The following is a 17,784-nucleotide window of genomic DNA, read 5'->3' on the forward strand; positions in this document are numbered from 1 at the left end:
ACATATTTTGTATTATATTAAATAAAGTTTGTGGTGTTACTCTATCAAAAAATACTTCATGAAACATAGAAACTGCAGTCTCTTAGAGTTGTGGATGACCAGCACTGAGTAGCAACCTTCACTTTTGGGTTTGGTAATATTTTTGCTTCTGCATGAACCTACCCTCCCTGAATGAGAGGAAACAGAGCTCTTAAGCAGCAGTTATGCTTATCTGTTTCCTAAAAATACGTAGTACAGGTAAATTCTCTTTAGTAATACAGTTAATTGCTATGTAATACAGTTACATAGAATTCAACTCTGTAACTCTCGAAGTCAAGTATCTACTGACTTCAGGAGGTCTACTCATGTCTTCAAAAAACCATACTCAACTAGGGATAAAAGTCAAAGAACGAAAATTATCAAGGAAGGAAAACAGTAATTTACTCCCACAAGTGAAATTCAGCAATGGCTAGATACCCACAGTTACTTAAACCAAATTAGCCTATTACTCTACAAATGGAAAGTTGTAAGTAAGAAACTATGTTTAGTATACCACAAATACTTTCCAAAATCAGCCATTAACATTTTTGCAATGCAAAGTTGTCTCAGCTAAGAAAAACCAGTCAGTTACTGCATGAACACTGATTTCCTATATTACCCAGTAGCCTTAGAATGTCTTGACCAGAAAAAAAAAATAGTAAAAAAAAAATATTTTGTAACTGCTTGAAGAACATAGGTAGCTTCTTCTAACATTTGCATTCAATGAAAAATAGTATCAGCAACATCATATGCAATCTGCTGGAAAAAATAAGTCAGCTTGATATTTCAGGTCTTTACCATGACCAGAATAGTCACTAGTTTGTACCTAACCTACTGTCTCCATTAAATCAGCACTTTCAGCCAGTACTGAATATTAATTTTAAGAATGTATTACCAGAAAATTCCATGACATTGCCAAACTATTCATATGTTATTAAACCTAAAAAATGCAGGACCATTGGTAGACACTAAATCAGGAAAGCTTTGTAAGAATTTTAATATAGTCTAAAATCAAAAGAGTAAGAAAAAAATTCATAGCAGATACATTTACTGAATTTTCAGAAATACAGGTCTATGTCTAAAATACATTCCCAAGTTTACTTTCCATTTTGTACTTCTGAAACTAGATTGGTTAGGTATTTCATGACAAAGTTTGTGTGATGAAACCAACATACCACATGTGAGTTTTTGTGCATGCACACTTCTGGGTTTTCAGATGATGAACAAACTATTCTAAGAAGAGTTTTCTACATATCAGTGATCAGAACATGTATGAATAAGTAAGTCCTTTCTAATTTGTTTCCAACTGCATATGGAAATAAAATAATGGCCTGTAGCTACTTTGGTAACAAAATATGAACACACTTCCTTGTAAATAATATATAACACAGCACTTGAGACTAATATTGGTATCACCCATTAGAGCGGAAAACGCACTGAAAAGTTAAGCCCAACATTAAAGCAACACATTGCAGATCCAGTTCGGTACAGATTTCACTGATGTTGATTTTTCACTGATGTTGATTTTTCGATTTCCTTCACCTACAAGGTTCACAAAGTTTTCTGGAATGCAATAGCATCCTGCTACTACTTTTATGGCAGTGGATTTTTAGAATGCTTTTTAGAAAGTATCACTATTCCTATGCTCTTACCCTTTAGCCACCAGTCAAGCACAGTAGCAGAAGTTATACTAGTTATACAAATATGTACATACCAAATGTTATGCTACTTTGGAGAAAGTAAAAAAGATGAATTGGCCATTAAGGGGGCTGCCTTCTAGTACAGGAGACCCTAATAGAAAGCTTGAATTCTCACTCGATAAAGACCTGAAAAGCAATCTGTTTTAGATGGACTTTTTCTTGGGTCTTAGGTGGAGGTTATGCAAAAAATAAGCATGGAAAGGAAACTGTTTGCAAAGAACACCATTAGGAGGCAATACTCCCTTTAATTTACAAAGTGGCACCTTATCTGAGGAGAGGTAAAAGACAGAAAACAAAAGACAGGCAGGTTCATAAAGAGAGACTGTGCCCAGCTTTGGGCTAAGACCACATTTTCAGAACTCTGGATATCCTGGAGAGGACAGACTTCTCTCCAAGGTTCAACCAGCAACACAAATCACTGCAACGAGTATTAGAATAAATCAAGACTTTACACTTTCTCAGCATCAAGGCAGCAAGTAGAAGTTACAGTCCTAATCAGTGAATTTTTGCCTTAATTGTACAGAGATTTTATAAACAAGAATATTTGCACAGTAAGTCTAAATATGTAAACAAACACATTAATGAAAATTAAATTCAAAATGAATACACAAATACCATTTGACTAAATATTTTCTATAGTATCATGAAACACAATTTGGCTAAGTACTTACTGTACAACACAAGAGATTTTTTCACATAATCACACAGGTAGTGCCAAACTGATAACTGTAGTATTTTAACATATAAGCTTAGTTACATCATCCATCCTATCTGGTTTGACTAACAGCACTCGCTAAAAACGCTACTAACTATGCTCATACTGCATCTCCAATGACCCAAAACCCACAAGAAAACAGCAACTGCTAAGTTTTCATACCCATCAGTAAGATAAAAAGGATTACTGAGTTCTGAATATTCAAGGACAAGAAACTCTTCCTCATAGCTTATTATGAAAGCAACACATTTCTATACATTATGCATTGTGAAAGACACCTAGGTTTCTTTAAAACTGACTTAATTGCTAACTGGTACAAAAACATTTGCTTCTTCAAAAGGACCAAACAACTGTACAAAACACAGAAAACTGTCTAGTAACACTCTCAAAGTTTGGAACTCTCAAAGCATATGCCTTAACAGCCTTGTTCACATAAAAGCACAGAGCTGTTAAATCTTCCTAGATGGCTTCTGCACATTTCCATGAGCCAAATTATTAACTCAAGAACTAGTGATACACACAACCCTCGACACACCTTGTTATCTTTGCAGGATTCCTGGAACTTACCCTGAAAATTATTTGTTTTGGGAAGAAAAGCTGATTTGCAGGAAGATTCTTAATTCAAACCACAATTTCAGTTGCTGAAGAGCCTTTACACATGAGTAGACAAAAAAGGATGGAAGTGTCCTTTATGCTTTTTAGCAAAAGGAAAACAACTTTCCAATAAAGTACTGTTATCAAGGTACATGTGATGTGGCATACTATATACATGTATTAATAGGGCACTACACTCCTGATTTTCCCAACAACAGTAGCACAATTACCTTTCTTCTGTTGGTTCTGCTTTTTATACATAAGCAGCCAAATCTGAAGCAAATTGAACTTGTGGACACAAAAGGTGAAAAGCTACCATTAACTAATCAACATATAGTTCAAAATACAAATTCTGAATATGTTTCCAAAATGAAAAGTTCCAACAGGACGACTCAGAGTCCTTAAAGGAGATAAATACGACCTCAGTTTTAGCTTGTACCTGGCTCACAAAAGAAGTTCTTCAACTAGGAACGTGCACAATTTGGAAGTTATCAAGAGCTCAGCTACAACAGATTCTCCTAAACAGGCAGATGAGGCAACAGACCTCACTGATATGTACTGTGAATTGAGACAGCCTGAAAAAAAACCCTTCAAGGACAAGACCATCCTTTTTTATTAGAATGAACACTGCTTAAATATGCTTATCTACAAATGAAAATTCAAAGATGCAAGGAGCCAGAAAACAAAGCCTGAAAATAGCAGAAAGCACGATATCTTACGAAGTGGATCTTAGCAGTTACAATCCTCACTAGAAAATAAATTAAAAAAAAAGCTAGTGGAATTGCTTCTTATGCTCTACTGGTAGATAATGACAACCAGAAGTTTGGTGAAAGAATTTTTGAAACAATTTATCACACCAAAAGACGCTCAACATAGATTAAGTAAATTCCATTTTTCTATATTCTATTCCTTGGCATATTAGCTGCATAAGTTTGCTTCCTCTGACCAGCCAGGCTCTGAATGGATTCCAGAAAGATCTGTATCAACATGTCACTGCAACACCCTTCAGTTATCTTGAAAAAAACCCCAATCAGTAAGACACCAGAAGCTAGCATAGACGGCTGAAGTAGAGTCAGTGGCCCTCTATTCAAAACAGAAGATACTGACAGGATAGGAAAAGGGGATACCTATAAACATATGGGGTGCAATAAGTTAGAATAAATCTTCAGATGATGTAATACAGTTTCAAATACTATCTGTTATACAGTCTGAGTAAAAGTCTTCTGCAGAAGGACTGCCTAGTACGCCAAAGCAAAGCCTAGAGTCAAGTGAGCAGGAAAAACTAACAAGTTTTTTTGAATTTGCCTGTGTGTCATTCAGGTCTTTTTTCTCTGGCCAAAGTAGCAAAAACTGAAGAAACTAAGACCTATTTGTGAGGAGAAAAGATGAGGAAGGAATCTGTGCAATCTCTTCCTTCACTGGAACATGCCATAAGGTTGCAGAAAACATCCAAACACAAGTTTTCAGGAGCAGAGTTTTAAGGCAATTCTACCACCTCATCTGAAGCCAACAAGCAATGAGTCACAGTTCTTTACAACCTCCAGTGAGCAAGAAAGCAAGCTAATAGAGAGAAGAAAGGCTCCAGTGAAGCTCTCATTTCATCTGGATCAAAGCAGCACGTTGAGGCCAGCTCTGTAAATAATACCAAGTCACTAGGCTGTGTGACAATAGCAGTGTGTAAGTTACACACCCACAGAGGCCTTCACTTCTCTGTATGCGCTTCCTGATTTCTTAATGCTTTCCCAAGCCACCATCCTCTATCATTAGTTTCTACATGACCAACATCATCAGTATCAAGCTACACTGATACCACAGTCTATTGCAGCGCATACTGTGGACCATAGATACCAAAAGTTAATTTAAAACGTGTTATATTAATAGAATGAATCATGTGAGGGAAGCTTGCTTTCACTGAACTTTGTGCTTCAGCAACATGGGTAACAACTGTTGCTTAGGAATCCACAAAAGTTTAGTTGCTTAACACAGATAAAAATCTATCTACAAAATTTGTAAAGGGTTTTTTAAATAGTTGAAAAAGTACGTATGTATGTATACGAAAAAAGGAAGGATAATGTCTTTTAAAAATACAGATTTTTTTAAATGTACTTGGGGTTTTGGTCACTTGTCAAAACAGGAATGAAGTGAAAGGACCTAGGTCTCCTCTTGGGAGAGGGAGATGCCTCCCTCCTGTGCACTATGGCCGCTACTAGGCCTTTTGCAAAGTCCTCCCAGCTCCTCTGGAAATGACAGGAAAAGAAGAATTGGAACAATACGATGCATTATTTTCTCATCTTGTTCACTCATGTTGATTGCTTTACAGACATCATCCTTGCTGACCTGATGCTTCACTGCACAGCCCTTGGGCAGAAGAACTATTTCCACTTCTGAAACCAGCTAGAATTTCATTTAAGCATGCACTTTGTCAACACTTGCTGCCTTGTGGCTCAATAGCTCAAAAATTACAGACAAGCTCAGGCTGAAAACAGTTAACAGGACCTCTCCACTTAGGAATTAGGTTGGTTTAGGATCCACACAATTGAGAAAGTAAGGGCACACTCAGGCCAAATCACTTTTGGCAGAGTCTTTCCACAGTACTACGTCACACCCTGATTTTGCAATCCATATCCACTGCTGCCAAACAGAGAGTAACGCTTCACTTAACCCACACCCTTGTATAATTTGGCCGAGAGTACTTCCTTTAGCCTGAAGGCACAGCAGTAATTACCCTAACATACACCAATTTCAAGTAAATATAAATGGTGTTTCTTCTGATAAAGTTTTTGGAATCTTCAAAGATTGCCGTTATTGTGTTCTGTATTTAGTGTAATTTTTAGTGAAATATTTTAATTAACTTGCCTAGAAGAAACATGAAAAGGAACATATAATAAAGGGACATGTGTATCTTTGATCTCAGTATAAACAAATCTAGCAAGTTTAACTAGAAAATACAAACTCTTCTGACATTTACAACATCTTATCAATCACGTAGAGGAAACTGGATAACCACCTTTCAAAATAGAAGAACTAGATTGTCATGAATGTTAATGATTTTGTCTCTTATGTCTTTCCTACTGTGTTGGAACATTTTTGCGGTTAGATGAATCTCTACAGCTTTTGTTTTCAAGTTAAAAAAAATAACTTTTACTATTCATTTTATGAATGTAAACACTTGCCTCTTCTACCTTAAAACAAGGTCCTGTATTTGTGCCTTGAGCCAAAACTCTGACATCGGCAACTGATGTTGGTGGCACAGTAAGGCCACAGAGCTCTGCCTGAAAGGAGGCTGTAGGCAGGTGGGTGTTGATCTCATCTCCCAGACAACAAGCGATAGAACAAGAGGAAACAGCCTCTAGTTGAGCCAAGGGAGGTTTAGATTGGACATTAGGAAAAATTTCTTCACTGAAAGGTTGGTCAAGCATTGGAACAGGCCACCCAGGGAAGTAGTGGAATCACCATCCATGGAAACGTTTAAAAAACATGTAGATGAGTTAGAGGCATGGTTTAGTGGTAGGCTTAGAAGTTCTGGGTTAATGGTTGGACTTGATGATCTTAAAGGTCTTTTCCAACCTAAACTATCCTATGATTCTACGACTCCTTCCCCTGAAGAACAGCCCCAGCTGCATGTAAGTCGTGGTAAGGGCATTGCTGTGTCCTGGTACTCTGAAATTATATTTACTGCTGAAGTCAGCTGCAAGGTGGAACAGCTCAGAGATGGCTCTCATGACTGAGCAGATGGAATAAGATCAGGGAAGTTCATGCAAAGGTTGGCTGCAGGTGACAACTGAGCCACTGTAATTTATCTTCACTGAAGATACTGAGACACAGTTTCTTCAAAATGTAAATGGTATAGCAAAATAGCTTATAAAAGAACCAGAAAGGCATTAAAAAAAACAGTACCTTGAAGGATGTTTCTGTTGTTTTAAAAGAAAATTAACTCGGAGAAAAATATTTTTAAAGTTGATTTTTCAGTTCTTCCATTCTGCTATGAGCAAATAATAACAACAACAGGGTTTTATTTTCTTTCTCCTTTCTCTTACACTTTTCCCCTAAGTAAAAGTGAAGAGATACGGATATCTTAAAATGAATGACCATTTTCCCCAGGGGAGTTCCCATTCAAATTAGCACACAGACATATATATGAAAAAATTTAGATGTAATATTCTTCTGCTTTTGTTAAGAATATTTTTACCTAAATACAGCGTAGTTAAGTAAGTTCACACTTGCTGAAGAGCTGATTAATGCTGTTTAGCTGGTACTTTGTCTCTGGTCAGTTCTCTTACCCTTTTTTTGAAAAATAAAGAGAAACCCTGGTAATTGGATCTGAAACTTAATCTGTTATCATAATTTCTTTGTGACTATGCAGTGCTTTATATTTAAAGTAAAGCCTTGTAAAGAATGGAAAGAAATTATCTTTGGTTAATAGGAGAAAACACAAAACCAGAATAATATACTTAAAAATCTAGGGACTAAAATCAGCCAAGTTTATTAACTTCAAAAGTACTAGTCTTCTGCACTTTCTCATAACAATTTTCAAACATTATTATCTAAACTGGGAGGTTGTGTTTAAGTAATCCAGCTTCCAAAAGAAGGAAAACATACATACTTGATTCAATCAAAGAGTAAGAAGCAGTTGAGTTCTACAAATTATAGCAACAATGAGAATTCTGCAGTTGTATTTAGAAGCTTGTTATCAGAACAAAAAGCAATTCATATGTCTACATTTAGGAATGCAAAAGAAAATTATAGGCAAAATTCTCCATTTCTTAGAACCACTGTCCCATTAAATGAAAAGGCCACATTTAAAAAAAAAATTCCATCCCCATAATGTGAGAAGAATTCTCTTAAAAATTTTTTAAGGGTTAAATTTCTGAAAATTGTGTCAAGCAACATCAGTTCTTCAAATACGTATCAGAGCAGGAAAACACCAAATTGCATAAAAGCATAGAAACATAAATGAGAGGTGAGAGAAGTATTAAGCACATATTTCTTTCATCTTAATGCATGTTCAACCTTTTCAAACACATGATAATGTACTGTAAGTAGACTGTAGGCTTGCAGGAACCTAACCATTCTGGAAGTGTTTCTTCTCCTGTATTCTTAGGCTACTTTGTATTTTGGCAGCACCTCTACAGGATATACTAATAACGTTCTATATTTCTGTACAGTGTAGAACTTACAGACAACTGGCAGTAGAGTACTAATCAAAGATATGTCCCCTGCTGGACTCCCTGATCATATTGAGGTCATTACAACTATCCCATAGTGAACAGACTTGCATTTCTCCCTCTGTAGTAGTAAGTATAAATAGGAAAAGATAAACACATCAGGCCACCAGGGAAAAAAATGACTAAAACCCTTTTTCAGGGGCTGCATAATGTCACATCATCATTTTTTTAATCAATACCACAGAAAAATAAAGCTCAGTAGACTCACAGATACTAATGAAATTGAGAGACTGTCTTTGTGAGATTATTAAACATCACCTACTTCCCTTTTGTAAGCATCTCATATAAAAGTAAGGAAAATTAATTTCCGTCACCACCTATTCCTCCCAGCAGCTGGTATTACACTCAAACCACTTTCAACAAACAGTGTGGGTACTGAACCACTTTTTGGTATGTATTTGGTACTCTTCACCACAATATGCTCCTGCCCCAGTTTTAAGATGTGGGACTAAAAAGAAGTATCCCAAAGTGACTTAGACATTACGGTAAATTACTACACCATTTCCATGGCTCTGATCTGGGCAGACCTACGCTTAATTCGCTTAATTGCTTTCCCCATCAGAACAAATCTAAATGAAGCTGTTGGGTGAGCTAATGAGGCAGCACACATTACAGTTTAACAGGGAACTAACATACCCAGATTCTTTCAAGCCAAAATTGAGAGTTCTCTTCTTATGTTTAAATTCTCCACATTCAATCCATTTCTCTTAAAAATTGAAGATTTCACTCCTACTTTAAAATTTGACAAAATACAGTATTTACAGTAATACAGTAGGGTAAAAAAAAAAAAAAAAAAGGAAAGAACATATTCAGTGATCTCTGTGCCATTCAATTTGCCTGCATGGATTGGATCCCAGTAAACAAATTTCTCCAACTGGCACTCCTACTGGCACTCCCACTAAACAAAAATGGTCCCTGCAAGGTCAGCATTATCTAATTTCAGCACAGTAGTATGGGAAAGCCAGCAATTCTGCTGGCTGTACTGCATGCTTTTCTTAGTCATCTTCCGTCTGTCAATCATTTTTTTCAATCTTCTTTGAAAATGCCACCAACTTGTATCCAAACAAAAAGATATACTACAAATGAATCATGTTATACTTGGACTATACAGTACACATACACGCTACCTTCAATTAATACCTACCCTGTAATGTTTTTTAATGTCTCTTCAGGATATTTTATTACTGTTTATTCTCAAATTAGAAAACTATACTATTCTAATAGTAAAACTGAATTCAGTTGTTCATTTGATACATTTTCAATGACAGTTTGCGTAAGTCATTTTTCCCCTAACAGTTTCTTAGAAAGAGATGAAAAGAATAAGGCCATACTGAACTAGCTTTCTACAGACATTCTTCCTTGAGTGGCACAAAATTATGTCCAAAGCAACATAAATATCCCCAACAAACAAACAAAAACATTAAAGATCTCCAGGACTGTGGTAGTACTGAAGACAGATGTTATAGAGTTGGGGCGAAAGTATAAAATACTGGAAAAAAGTAACTAATGATACCAACATACATAGGAGGATGTAACTTTTGACAGTGCTTCTGCAGCTCTCTGCAAAAATGTGAATTTTCCTACTTGATGTACCTCCTTTTTCTGCTCCTCAAAAAGCAAGAATCAATTTAAAAGCATTTAGCTGGTGCATAATTTTTTTTGATATCTTTCATAGAAACCTATTTCACTGTTTGCTCAAGACTGGAAAAAGAAGTTTAAGTAGTCTATCAAATATAACATAGGACTTAAAATACAAAGTCAGTTTTGTTAATATCTTCAGAGTGTGAGAAAGAGTGTTTTCAAGCTTTCACTTTACATAGGTGAAAAACACCTTTGACTGTCAGTTGTGTTAATGGAGAGAAAATTTCTAATTATTCTCAACCCTGCCCAAGCATTGTGTTGTTTCTGATATTTTTTTAAAGATACAAGAACCATCACGTTTCTAGAACATATGTAATTAATTTTTAAGAGCAAGTTTAATTAACTGGTTTTATTGAAGTAGAAATTTTAGTAAAAAGATCTGTGCAGTATTTATAGTCCAGCTTCAGTCTCCCACATAGTTAACAATTAGTGTCACTGCTAATTACCATTACTTGAAACCTAAAACTTATTTTAGAAAACATGCCCTGAACACAATGGGAGTTACTGACAAGTCACTGTCGAATAAAGCCTAAAAATGCGGGGCCATTTCTTTCATGGCATGCCACAGATCTGCAAAACTGTGTCTGAGAGTAGAGGAAGGTGATTTCACTGTCCGAAGATGCTCAGTCTTAAGGAGGGAAGGTAAAAAAAAACAGAGGGTATTTTAATGCCTCTCAGAGAACAGGTGATTGAAAGCTGAAGGTTTTGCTGCTTTTTTATTTGTTTAAAAAAAATGTAACTAGCAAATGGATTAACCTGGAAAAAAGTACAAAGATGAGAACATGACAAGGAAAAGATAGGAACGTCTCAGACAAAGTCCTGGATACAGTGCAGTGTTGCATGGTAGTAGTACAGGACAAGGCATGATAAAAGCATGAGCATAAGCAGAACTATACAGCACAAGGAAGGTAAAGCCTCAATTCCGACTATCAAAGATGAGTTTTAGACAAATTTTAAACATTACATACTTTTAGGGACAGATTCCTTAAAGTATACTAAAGAATAATCCAGTAAGAATAAAGTAAGCTGCTATATATACAACATGGAGAAATTTGAGTAGAGTGAAAAACAGGACCAACCATCAGACTTTTGTAAGCACTTGCATGAAATCTTAACTGGAGACCAGTTACTAGGAGTGCACTCCAGGGGTTGATACTGGATAACTAAAATCTCCATTAATGGCCTTGATGATGGGACTGAGTGCACCCTCAGCAAGTTTGCAAATGATGAACAACTGAGAGGTGTGGCTGACACACCAGGGGGACATACTGTCATTCAGAGGGTCCTTGACAGGCTGCAGAAATGGGCCAACAAGAATGTCACAAAGTGCAACAAAGGGAAATGCAAAGTCCTGCATTTAGGCAGGAATAATCCCATGCACCAATGCAGACTGAAATACACAAAATACTATTTAAACATCAGAAAAAAACCTTTACTATGAGGATGGTCAAAATTGTAATAGGTTATCCAGAAATGTTGTGGAGTTTCCATCCCTGGAAATATTGAAAACCCAACTGGACATGGCCCTGAGCATCCTGCTCTAGGTGAACCTTCTTTGAGCAGGAGAGCTGGGCTACATGACCTCCAGAGGTGCCTTCCCACCTCAATGCTACCACAATCTTTTCTTCACTCATCTCATCTAAAGAATGTTCTGTGCTTGAGAAAGGTGTGGAAGCTCTCTATTTGACAATTAAACATCACATTATTTGATTTAGAACAAAGTTAGGATATCTAAGCATCACATGTAAAACTCCCGATCAGGGATTAAACCACTCTTTAAAGAGACAAGGAAGGATCTGGTATTGGTTTATAATTAGAAGTTACAGCAGTTAAGCATGCAGAAAACCAATCACTAGCAGATTTTTTCACTCTATATGGAATCACTTCATAAAGATAACAATTCGCCTTTTTTATTTAATTAACTAATAATCAGAAAGAGGTGCTCTGTGTAAGTCTATAAAACATTATACAACAGAGGGAAGACTGAAATAAGAGGAGGCATCTTTGCTAGCACCCTATGAAATATTCAAGGATGCATGAACCCAAGTAGTTTTGAAGTAACTCAAGTTTGCTTTCACAAAGTAGCATTGCTGAGGGAAGGGGTTATATTAGAACGATAAATGGCATCGAACCGTATTTTCAGTGTTTCATGAATTCCTCCTTCACATAAAATATTTATGTTTCTTACTGTTTGACTGAAGTGTTGTAAGAGCCTGCGGACATCGGCTCTTAGGAAGGACTGACAGGGAAGACAAGAATGGCGAGCGCTGTAGGGAAGGGAGGAGAGGCATAAGTGTGCAAAGCTGTAGAGTAGGTGAGAGGTTTATCAAGAGCATATGGGTCAGAACTGGAAAAGCAAGCAAAAATATGGACATTGTGGGGGGCACCTGCTACAGACTGCCTCATCAAGAAGAGGAAGTGGGTAAAACCTTCTTTAAACAGAGCAAGAAGTCTTACAAATACAGGCCCTGTCATGGAGGTTTTTAACAACCCCAGTAACTGCTTGAGGCACAAAAACACAGGCTAGAGGCAATTCAGACTTCTGGAATGTGCCGGGGACAACTTCTTTATGCAGATGATGGACAGATGCTGTCCATTTTGACAGAAAAGGTAAGGGGCTGCACCCGGTAGCTAATAATGAATAAGGCAGAACTTGTTGGAGATAAAGGCAGTCCTGCCTCATTGACTATGAGATAACTGATCTTGAGGGAAGGAAGGTAAATGGCAGAACAAGGACTGGGGCTTTATAAAAGCCTATATACATGTGAAAGTATGTGCTTGAAGAAAGCCAAAACATACTATATGTTTGAGAGTATACAGAACCCATCTGTTAAAATGAACAGGCATGTTTAAAAAGCATAGTAGTGAGTATTATTTTTATTAGAAGTATTCCAAAACCACTTACAGCTATTTCTGCAAATATATCTGGATATATAAAAATCTAAAATTCAGGAAAGATCTCCAGTACTACTGCTACTGCCCACAAACCAAAAAGGTGGATACCCTGTTTTCCCACTGCTTCCTACTAATGCAAGACCTTGATAATCATCATCTTAAAAGAAGAAAGTGCGACATGCATCCAGGCTGCTACTCTGTCCGTACCACAACACATAAGCTACCACCTTATCAAGTTAATACAGCATGCACATACACCAGTTACATGGTTAAAAGGATTGCCAACAGAGCTTTACAGGTGCTGCTTATAGGGAATTCACTATAATGGGAACTCTGCATTTTGATTTAAGAAGCATTAAATACACAGCAAAAGGTGACAGAGAAAGTGTGAGAATGAGAAGACTGAATCACTGCCAACATAACCCTCAGGAATACATAACCATCTGCTGGACAAAAATGAAGGATCTTTGTATTACAGGCAGTTATTAAGAATGCAACATCCCAATAACATAGGTACAGAGAAGCATATTTATTGTGTATATGAAACCAACACAGAAAAGAAAGGTTTTGTGGTTCCAGCACAATCTGCAAATTAATAGATCTGTTCAGGTACAGATTTTCTGTTATTCAAAACCAAGATTAAACTGGCAGTTAGGAGCTATGAACATAAGCACCTATCTTCACACTTTATAACCAACAGGAAAGATGAAATAGATGAGTAGATCTCATATGTTTCACCAAAAACAACTCTATCACAGTAGAACAACTTGGAGGTCCTCAAAATGACAGAGAAGTAATACAGAATTTTAATAGATTTTCTTCCAGGAAAAAAAATTATTTCAGTTGTGGTTCAACAGCATTTTAATGGCCTTTTTCCCCTAAAAAAATCTTCATTTTCTCACTGTTTTCATTCACTGTTGAAAGACCATTAAAGTATACCTCTTTTTTATTTTACTTCCCTTGCACAAATAATATCCTGTACCTGTGTATTGTCTTGATGTATTAGTCAGTTTTGGAAACAACTACACTGGGAGTGCACATGAACAGCTCTAACATATACCTATGTTTGTTGATACTGTTTAAGTAGTTTCCATCAACACATTTATCTGTGCTTCTGCATAAAGTAAAATTCAAGACAATAAAATGCACTGGTTTCAGCAATATTAGGTATAGCCATTTTAACAAAAGTATATGTTAATGTTCTTTAGAAAGTTAGCCCACTTATCTGAAATATTCACAATATGTAGGACAGCATATGTATTGTACTGTTACTGTATGATTTCATGCTCTGGAAACAATAAGCATCTGTTATGTGACAGATTAATATTACTATGGCTCTAAAATCTTTTGTTAAGGTAGAAAATGGAAATACAGAAGCTAATTGGTGTATGGCTGTTTGCATTGTGAATTAGTGACTAAAAGCGATTCTGAGAGTAGTGGTCAATCTTCTAAAGTCCATGCTAAGGACTCTTTCCCCTGCTGCTCATAAAAATTAATCATAACTTGATTTGCAAATAGAATTGTCTGCCTTTAGGAGACTATTCTATATAATTGTAGAGGCTATTCCTATCTTTACTATCAACGTTTTAAATCTCTATTACCTGTTTTTAGTTCATTATATATTCCACTCTCCCCTGGACTACTTTTTACTCTTCTCAAAGACACAAAACAAAACCACTTCAAAACTAAGGTTCTAATCTTCTATTTTATTTTACAGGTGCCCAAAGAAGAGAAAAAAAGGCATGAAATTATCAGTTTTGGTTTTAAATATTGTGATCAGCAATACAACAGATATTAGCAAAGTAAGTATAAAAAAAAATGCGTATCTCATTGCTGACCTTTTTCTCAAAATCTTTAACACTTAATCAAACACAAACAAAACACAAACATAAAACTTTAACACAAAATCAAACACTTAACAAATTCAGAAAGAAATCCCTAAAAACAGATTACAGACAACTGCAAATAGACTACCAAGCACTATGGCTCTTCAGTAGTAAGAAAAGCAGCTTACCTTTTTCTTTTATCAGTACATGTGCTTTTAAAAATAAGATTTTTATTGTGTTTCAGTGTCTGTGTTTAAGATACTTTAGTATTAAAATATCAAAATACTAAACTAAGAAAAGCTGGCAATCTCATGCTGCTCTTGGAAATTACAGCACTAATATAAATATACAGCTTAAAGTAAAAAGCTTTACAAGGGAACATGTATCAGTATTGGACTGTTACCACACTGCACTTTATAAACAATATCACATATAACAACCAGGACACTCCCTGAAAGAGTTTCACAGCAAAATTTTTAAGGGCAGAAAAAAGTCCTTGTGCAAGTTATTACCCATTCCCTACAGAGAGAAGAAATAAAGACAGAAACTTACCAGTTTTTGCAGTGTAAGAATACAGAGGATTCAGTGGAGTGCTCAGAGTACCTGGCAGTTTTAGTTTGGAGTGTGGTGACAGTGATGATGATGCAGGAAGCAAGAGATTTGAGCTCGCCTGTAATAGGAAAGACAAATCAGAAAGTGAAGTGTAATTTCCTGGGTTACTTACTGATGCAATAGCTATAAGAGAAATATTTGCTTACTGTAAATAAATATTAAATTCCAGGAAAAAAATTAAGACTCAAGTTGATGATAAATAACAATTCCAATGATAGGTTGTTTTTGTTTGTTTGGGGCTTTTTTTTCCTTTGGCTTATTTTGTTTTTGTAAGACTATTTAGAGACACAGACTTGATACTGACACAGCTATGAATTGAATTGCGTGTTCACATTTGGATACAAACTCTCAAGCAGTACAAACAATGGAACAGAACTGTTTGAACTGGCATTTCATTGTGTCTTCACGTATAAAAATAAGGTGGCATTTATATATGGTTATAAACTTGTAAAGTAACTTCTTATTTCTGAGTATTCAAACTACACTACATCTACAAAGAGGTTACTCAATATTAGAATGAAAGGAAAATATAAATCTTAACCCAGACTTAACACAAAACTGCAATTTCTGCATATCAATAAAGCATACTTTGACCAAAACACCAGACAATTCCTTTACGTAAGCAACACAAAAAATATTTGCAGTCCTTATTCCCATAGCAACAAAGATACTGTAGTTAAAATTTGGTTTGCTGTGGAGTTTCTTGATATACATGCAGCTATCACAAAGCAAAAACCTTTCTCGAACTTTATTATTATTATCCAATACAGTCTATGTAAAAAATATATTATGAGAATCTTAGGTTTTTTATCACGTGATCCCATGGAGAGTTTTACAGTTTGTAAAACACATTTTCACTGGCTGCCTTGATAATACAGCCAAAAGGGATGGAAAATAGGCCTTAAATAAAATATATGTAACTTTCTTCAAACAAAATAGATTCATATGCTAAATTTATTGAGTTAGTTACATAAAACAACATAATACTTGACCTTTCCAAAGTCAAGCCTACTTCACAATCTAGAATAAATGCATATAGTCACTTAATCCAACTAAAATCCCACACTCAGTGGAGCACTTTCTTTGGCCTCAGTAAACTCTATATCAGACCCTCAAACTTCAGTTGTAAGCCAAAACAGAAAAATGACATTTTGCAAACTTTCAATCTACTGGCTTGTAAATTCTGTTTAAATAAAGGAGACAGCTATAACAAAGTGAACCAGTGGCTTATTTCCAGAAGTGATATAATTTATATAACTACTGTTTCTGTCATTTAACAAATATGAAACAATTCAACAGATTTCAACAATGCAGAATATCTGGTCATTGGCAGGTGTACTGGGACGCAGGTAATATAGCACTAAAAACATGGATTGATGGGGCCATATAGGATATCTGCTATCATCTCCTCTGTACTACTACAATAGATCTTCATCTTAATGTATCTGGTTTTTGTGTAGCAATATGGATTTAACTCTACTGAAAGAAGTTAATAATAAAAACTGTCTTCTACTAGTCAAGTACTCTCTCAGCAACTGTGTACAACTGTAATTACTATACTCCAAAACTGACCAGAAAGACAGAAAATCGGATCAACTATTGAACATGACTTTAAAAAAGCATTAAACCAGCTAAATTTTACTGCAGTATACAAATTTAACAGAGTATTAATAAACAGTAGTTGTGAAATGAAAGCAGAATGGAGAAGCCTATTTTCCTGAACAACAAAATCCATCTGCTTTTCTTACCTTCAGGCATGCAAGTGACTAAGTTTCATTAATCCAAAGTTTTCTCTGATACACACACACAGTGGAAAGCCACTACCTGATGTGTTCACTCAAATACAGAAAAATAATCTGTTCTGCAAATGCACTGAGCTCAGCTTCCACTGTTATCCACCGTCAGATCTAGGGAGAGCCTTTCTGCAGGAAGACAAATGAGACCATCTCCCCCTGCGTGAATTTCTTGCTGAGTGCACACTACACCATGAGTGATACAAAGGTGTGTTATCCATTCAAGTATTCTCATGGAATTCTCTTTCAAATTTGCTATCAAAAAGTTGGTTTCAGACACTACCATGGAACGAAGAGTGGTTGAATATGTCAGCATTTCAAAATCAGACTAAACACAGCAGAGCAAACTATTCAAAACTAGTACTTAACAGACATCCCTGGTTCTCCTGGAGGGAAAAAAACATCAGGAGAAATTTGCCTTGATTGTGGTGCTTGAATTATGCAAGAGATATGGAACCTTGCATGTAAGTTATTAATGTACAGCATTTAATTCACTTACTTTCCAGCTGTATTACCCAAATACTCTCATTATACACCAAACAGCATGCTTTGAAATCAAATGCAATAGACACATACATTAGAAGACTGAATGTATGGTCCTGAAGATTTAAGAAAATCGGCCTTTTTAAAATGCAAAACAAGTTCTTAAAACTCTTCCTTCTCTCAAAGTCCTTAAAACCAAAATAAAAAACATTTTTATAAAAGAGATATTAAAAAGAAAATTTTAAATTTAAGCAGTCTTACAGGAGTGATTCATTCCTCCCC

At 35.8% G+C, this 17,784-nt stretch overlaps 1 protein-coding gene across 2 annotated transcripts in view; it reads right to left on the reverse strand.

Moving 5' to 3' along the window:
• Positions 1–17,784, reverse strand: part of AHI1 (Abelson helper integration site 1) — a 96,874-nt gene that overhangs the window by 32,879 nt on the left and 46,211 nt on the right. For both annotated transcript variants that reach the window (XM_055810656.1, XM_055810657.1), the window contains exon 19: positions 15,167–15,284. In XM_055810656.1, coding sequence (XP_055666631.1) covers positions 15,167–15,284 — 118 coding nt within the window. The remainder of the gene's footprint in view (positions 1–15,166; positions 15,285–17,784) is intronic.

Source organism: Falco peregrinus, chromosome 7, assembly GCF_023634155.1.
Source record: "Falco peregrinus isolate bFalPer1 chromosome 7, bFalPer1.pri, whole genome shotgun sequence".
NCBI classification, from domain to species: Eukaryota; Metazoa; Chordata; class Aves; order Falconiformes; family Falconidae; genus Falco; species Falco peregrinus.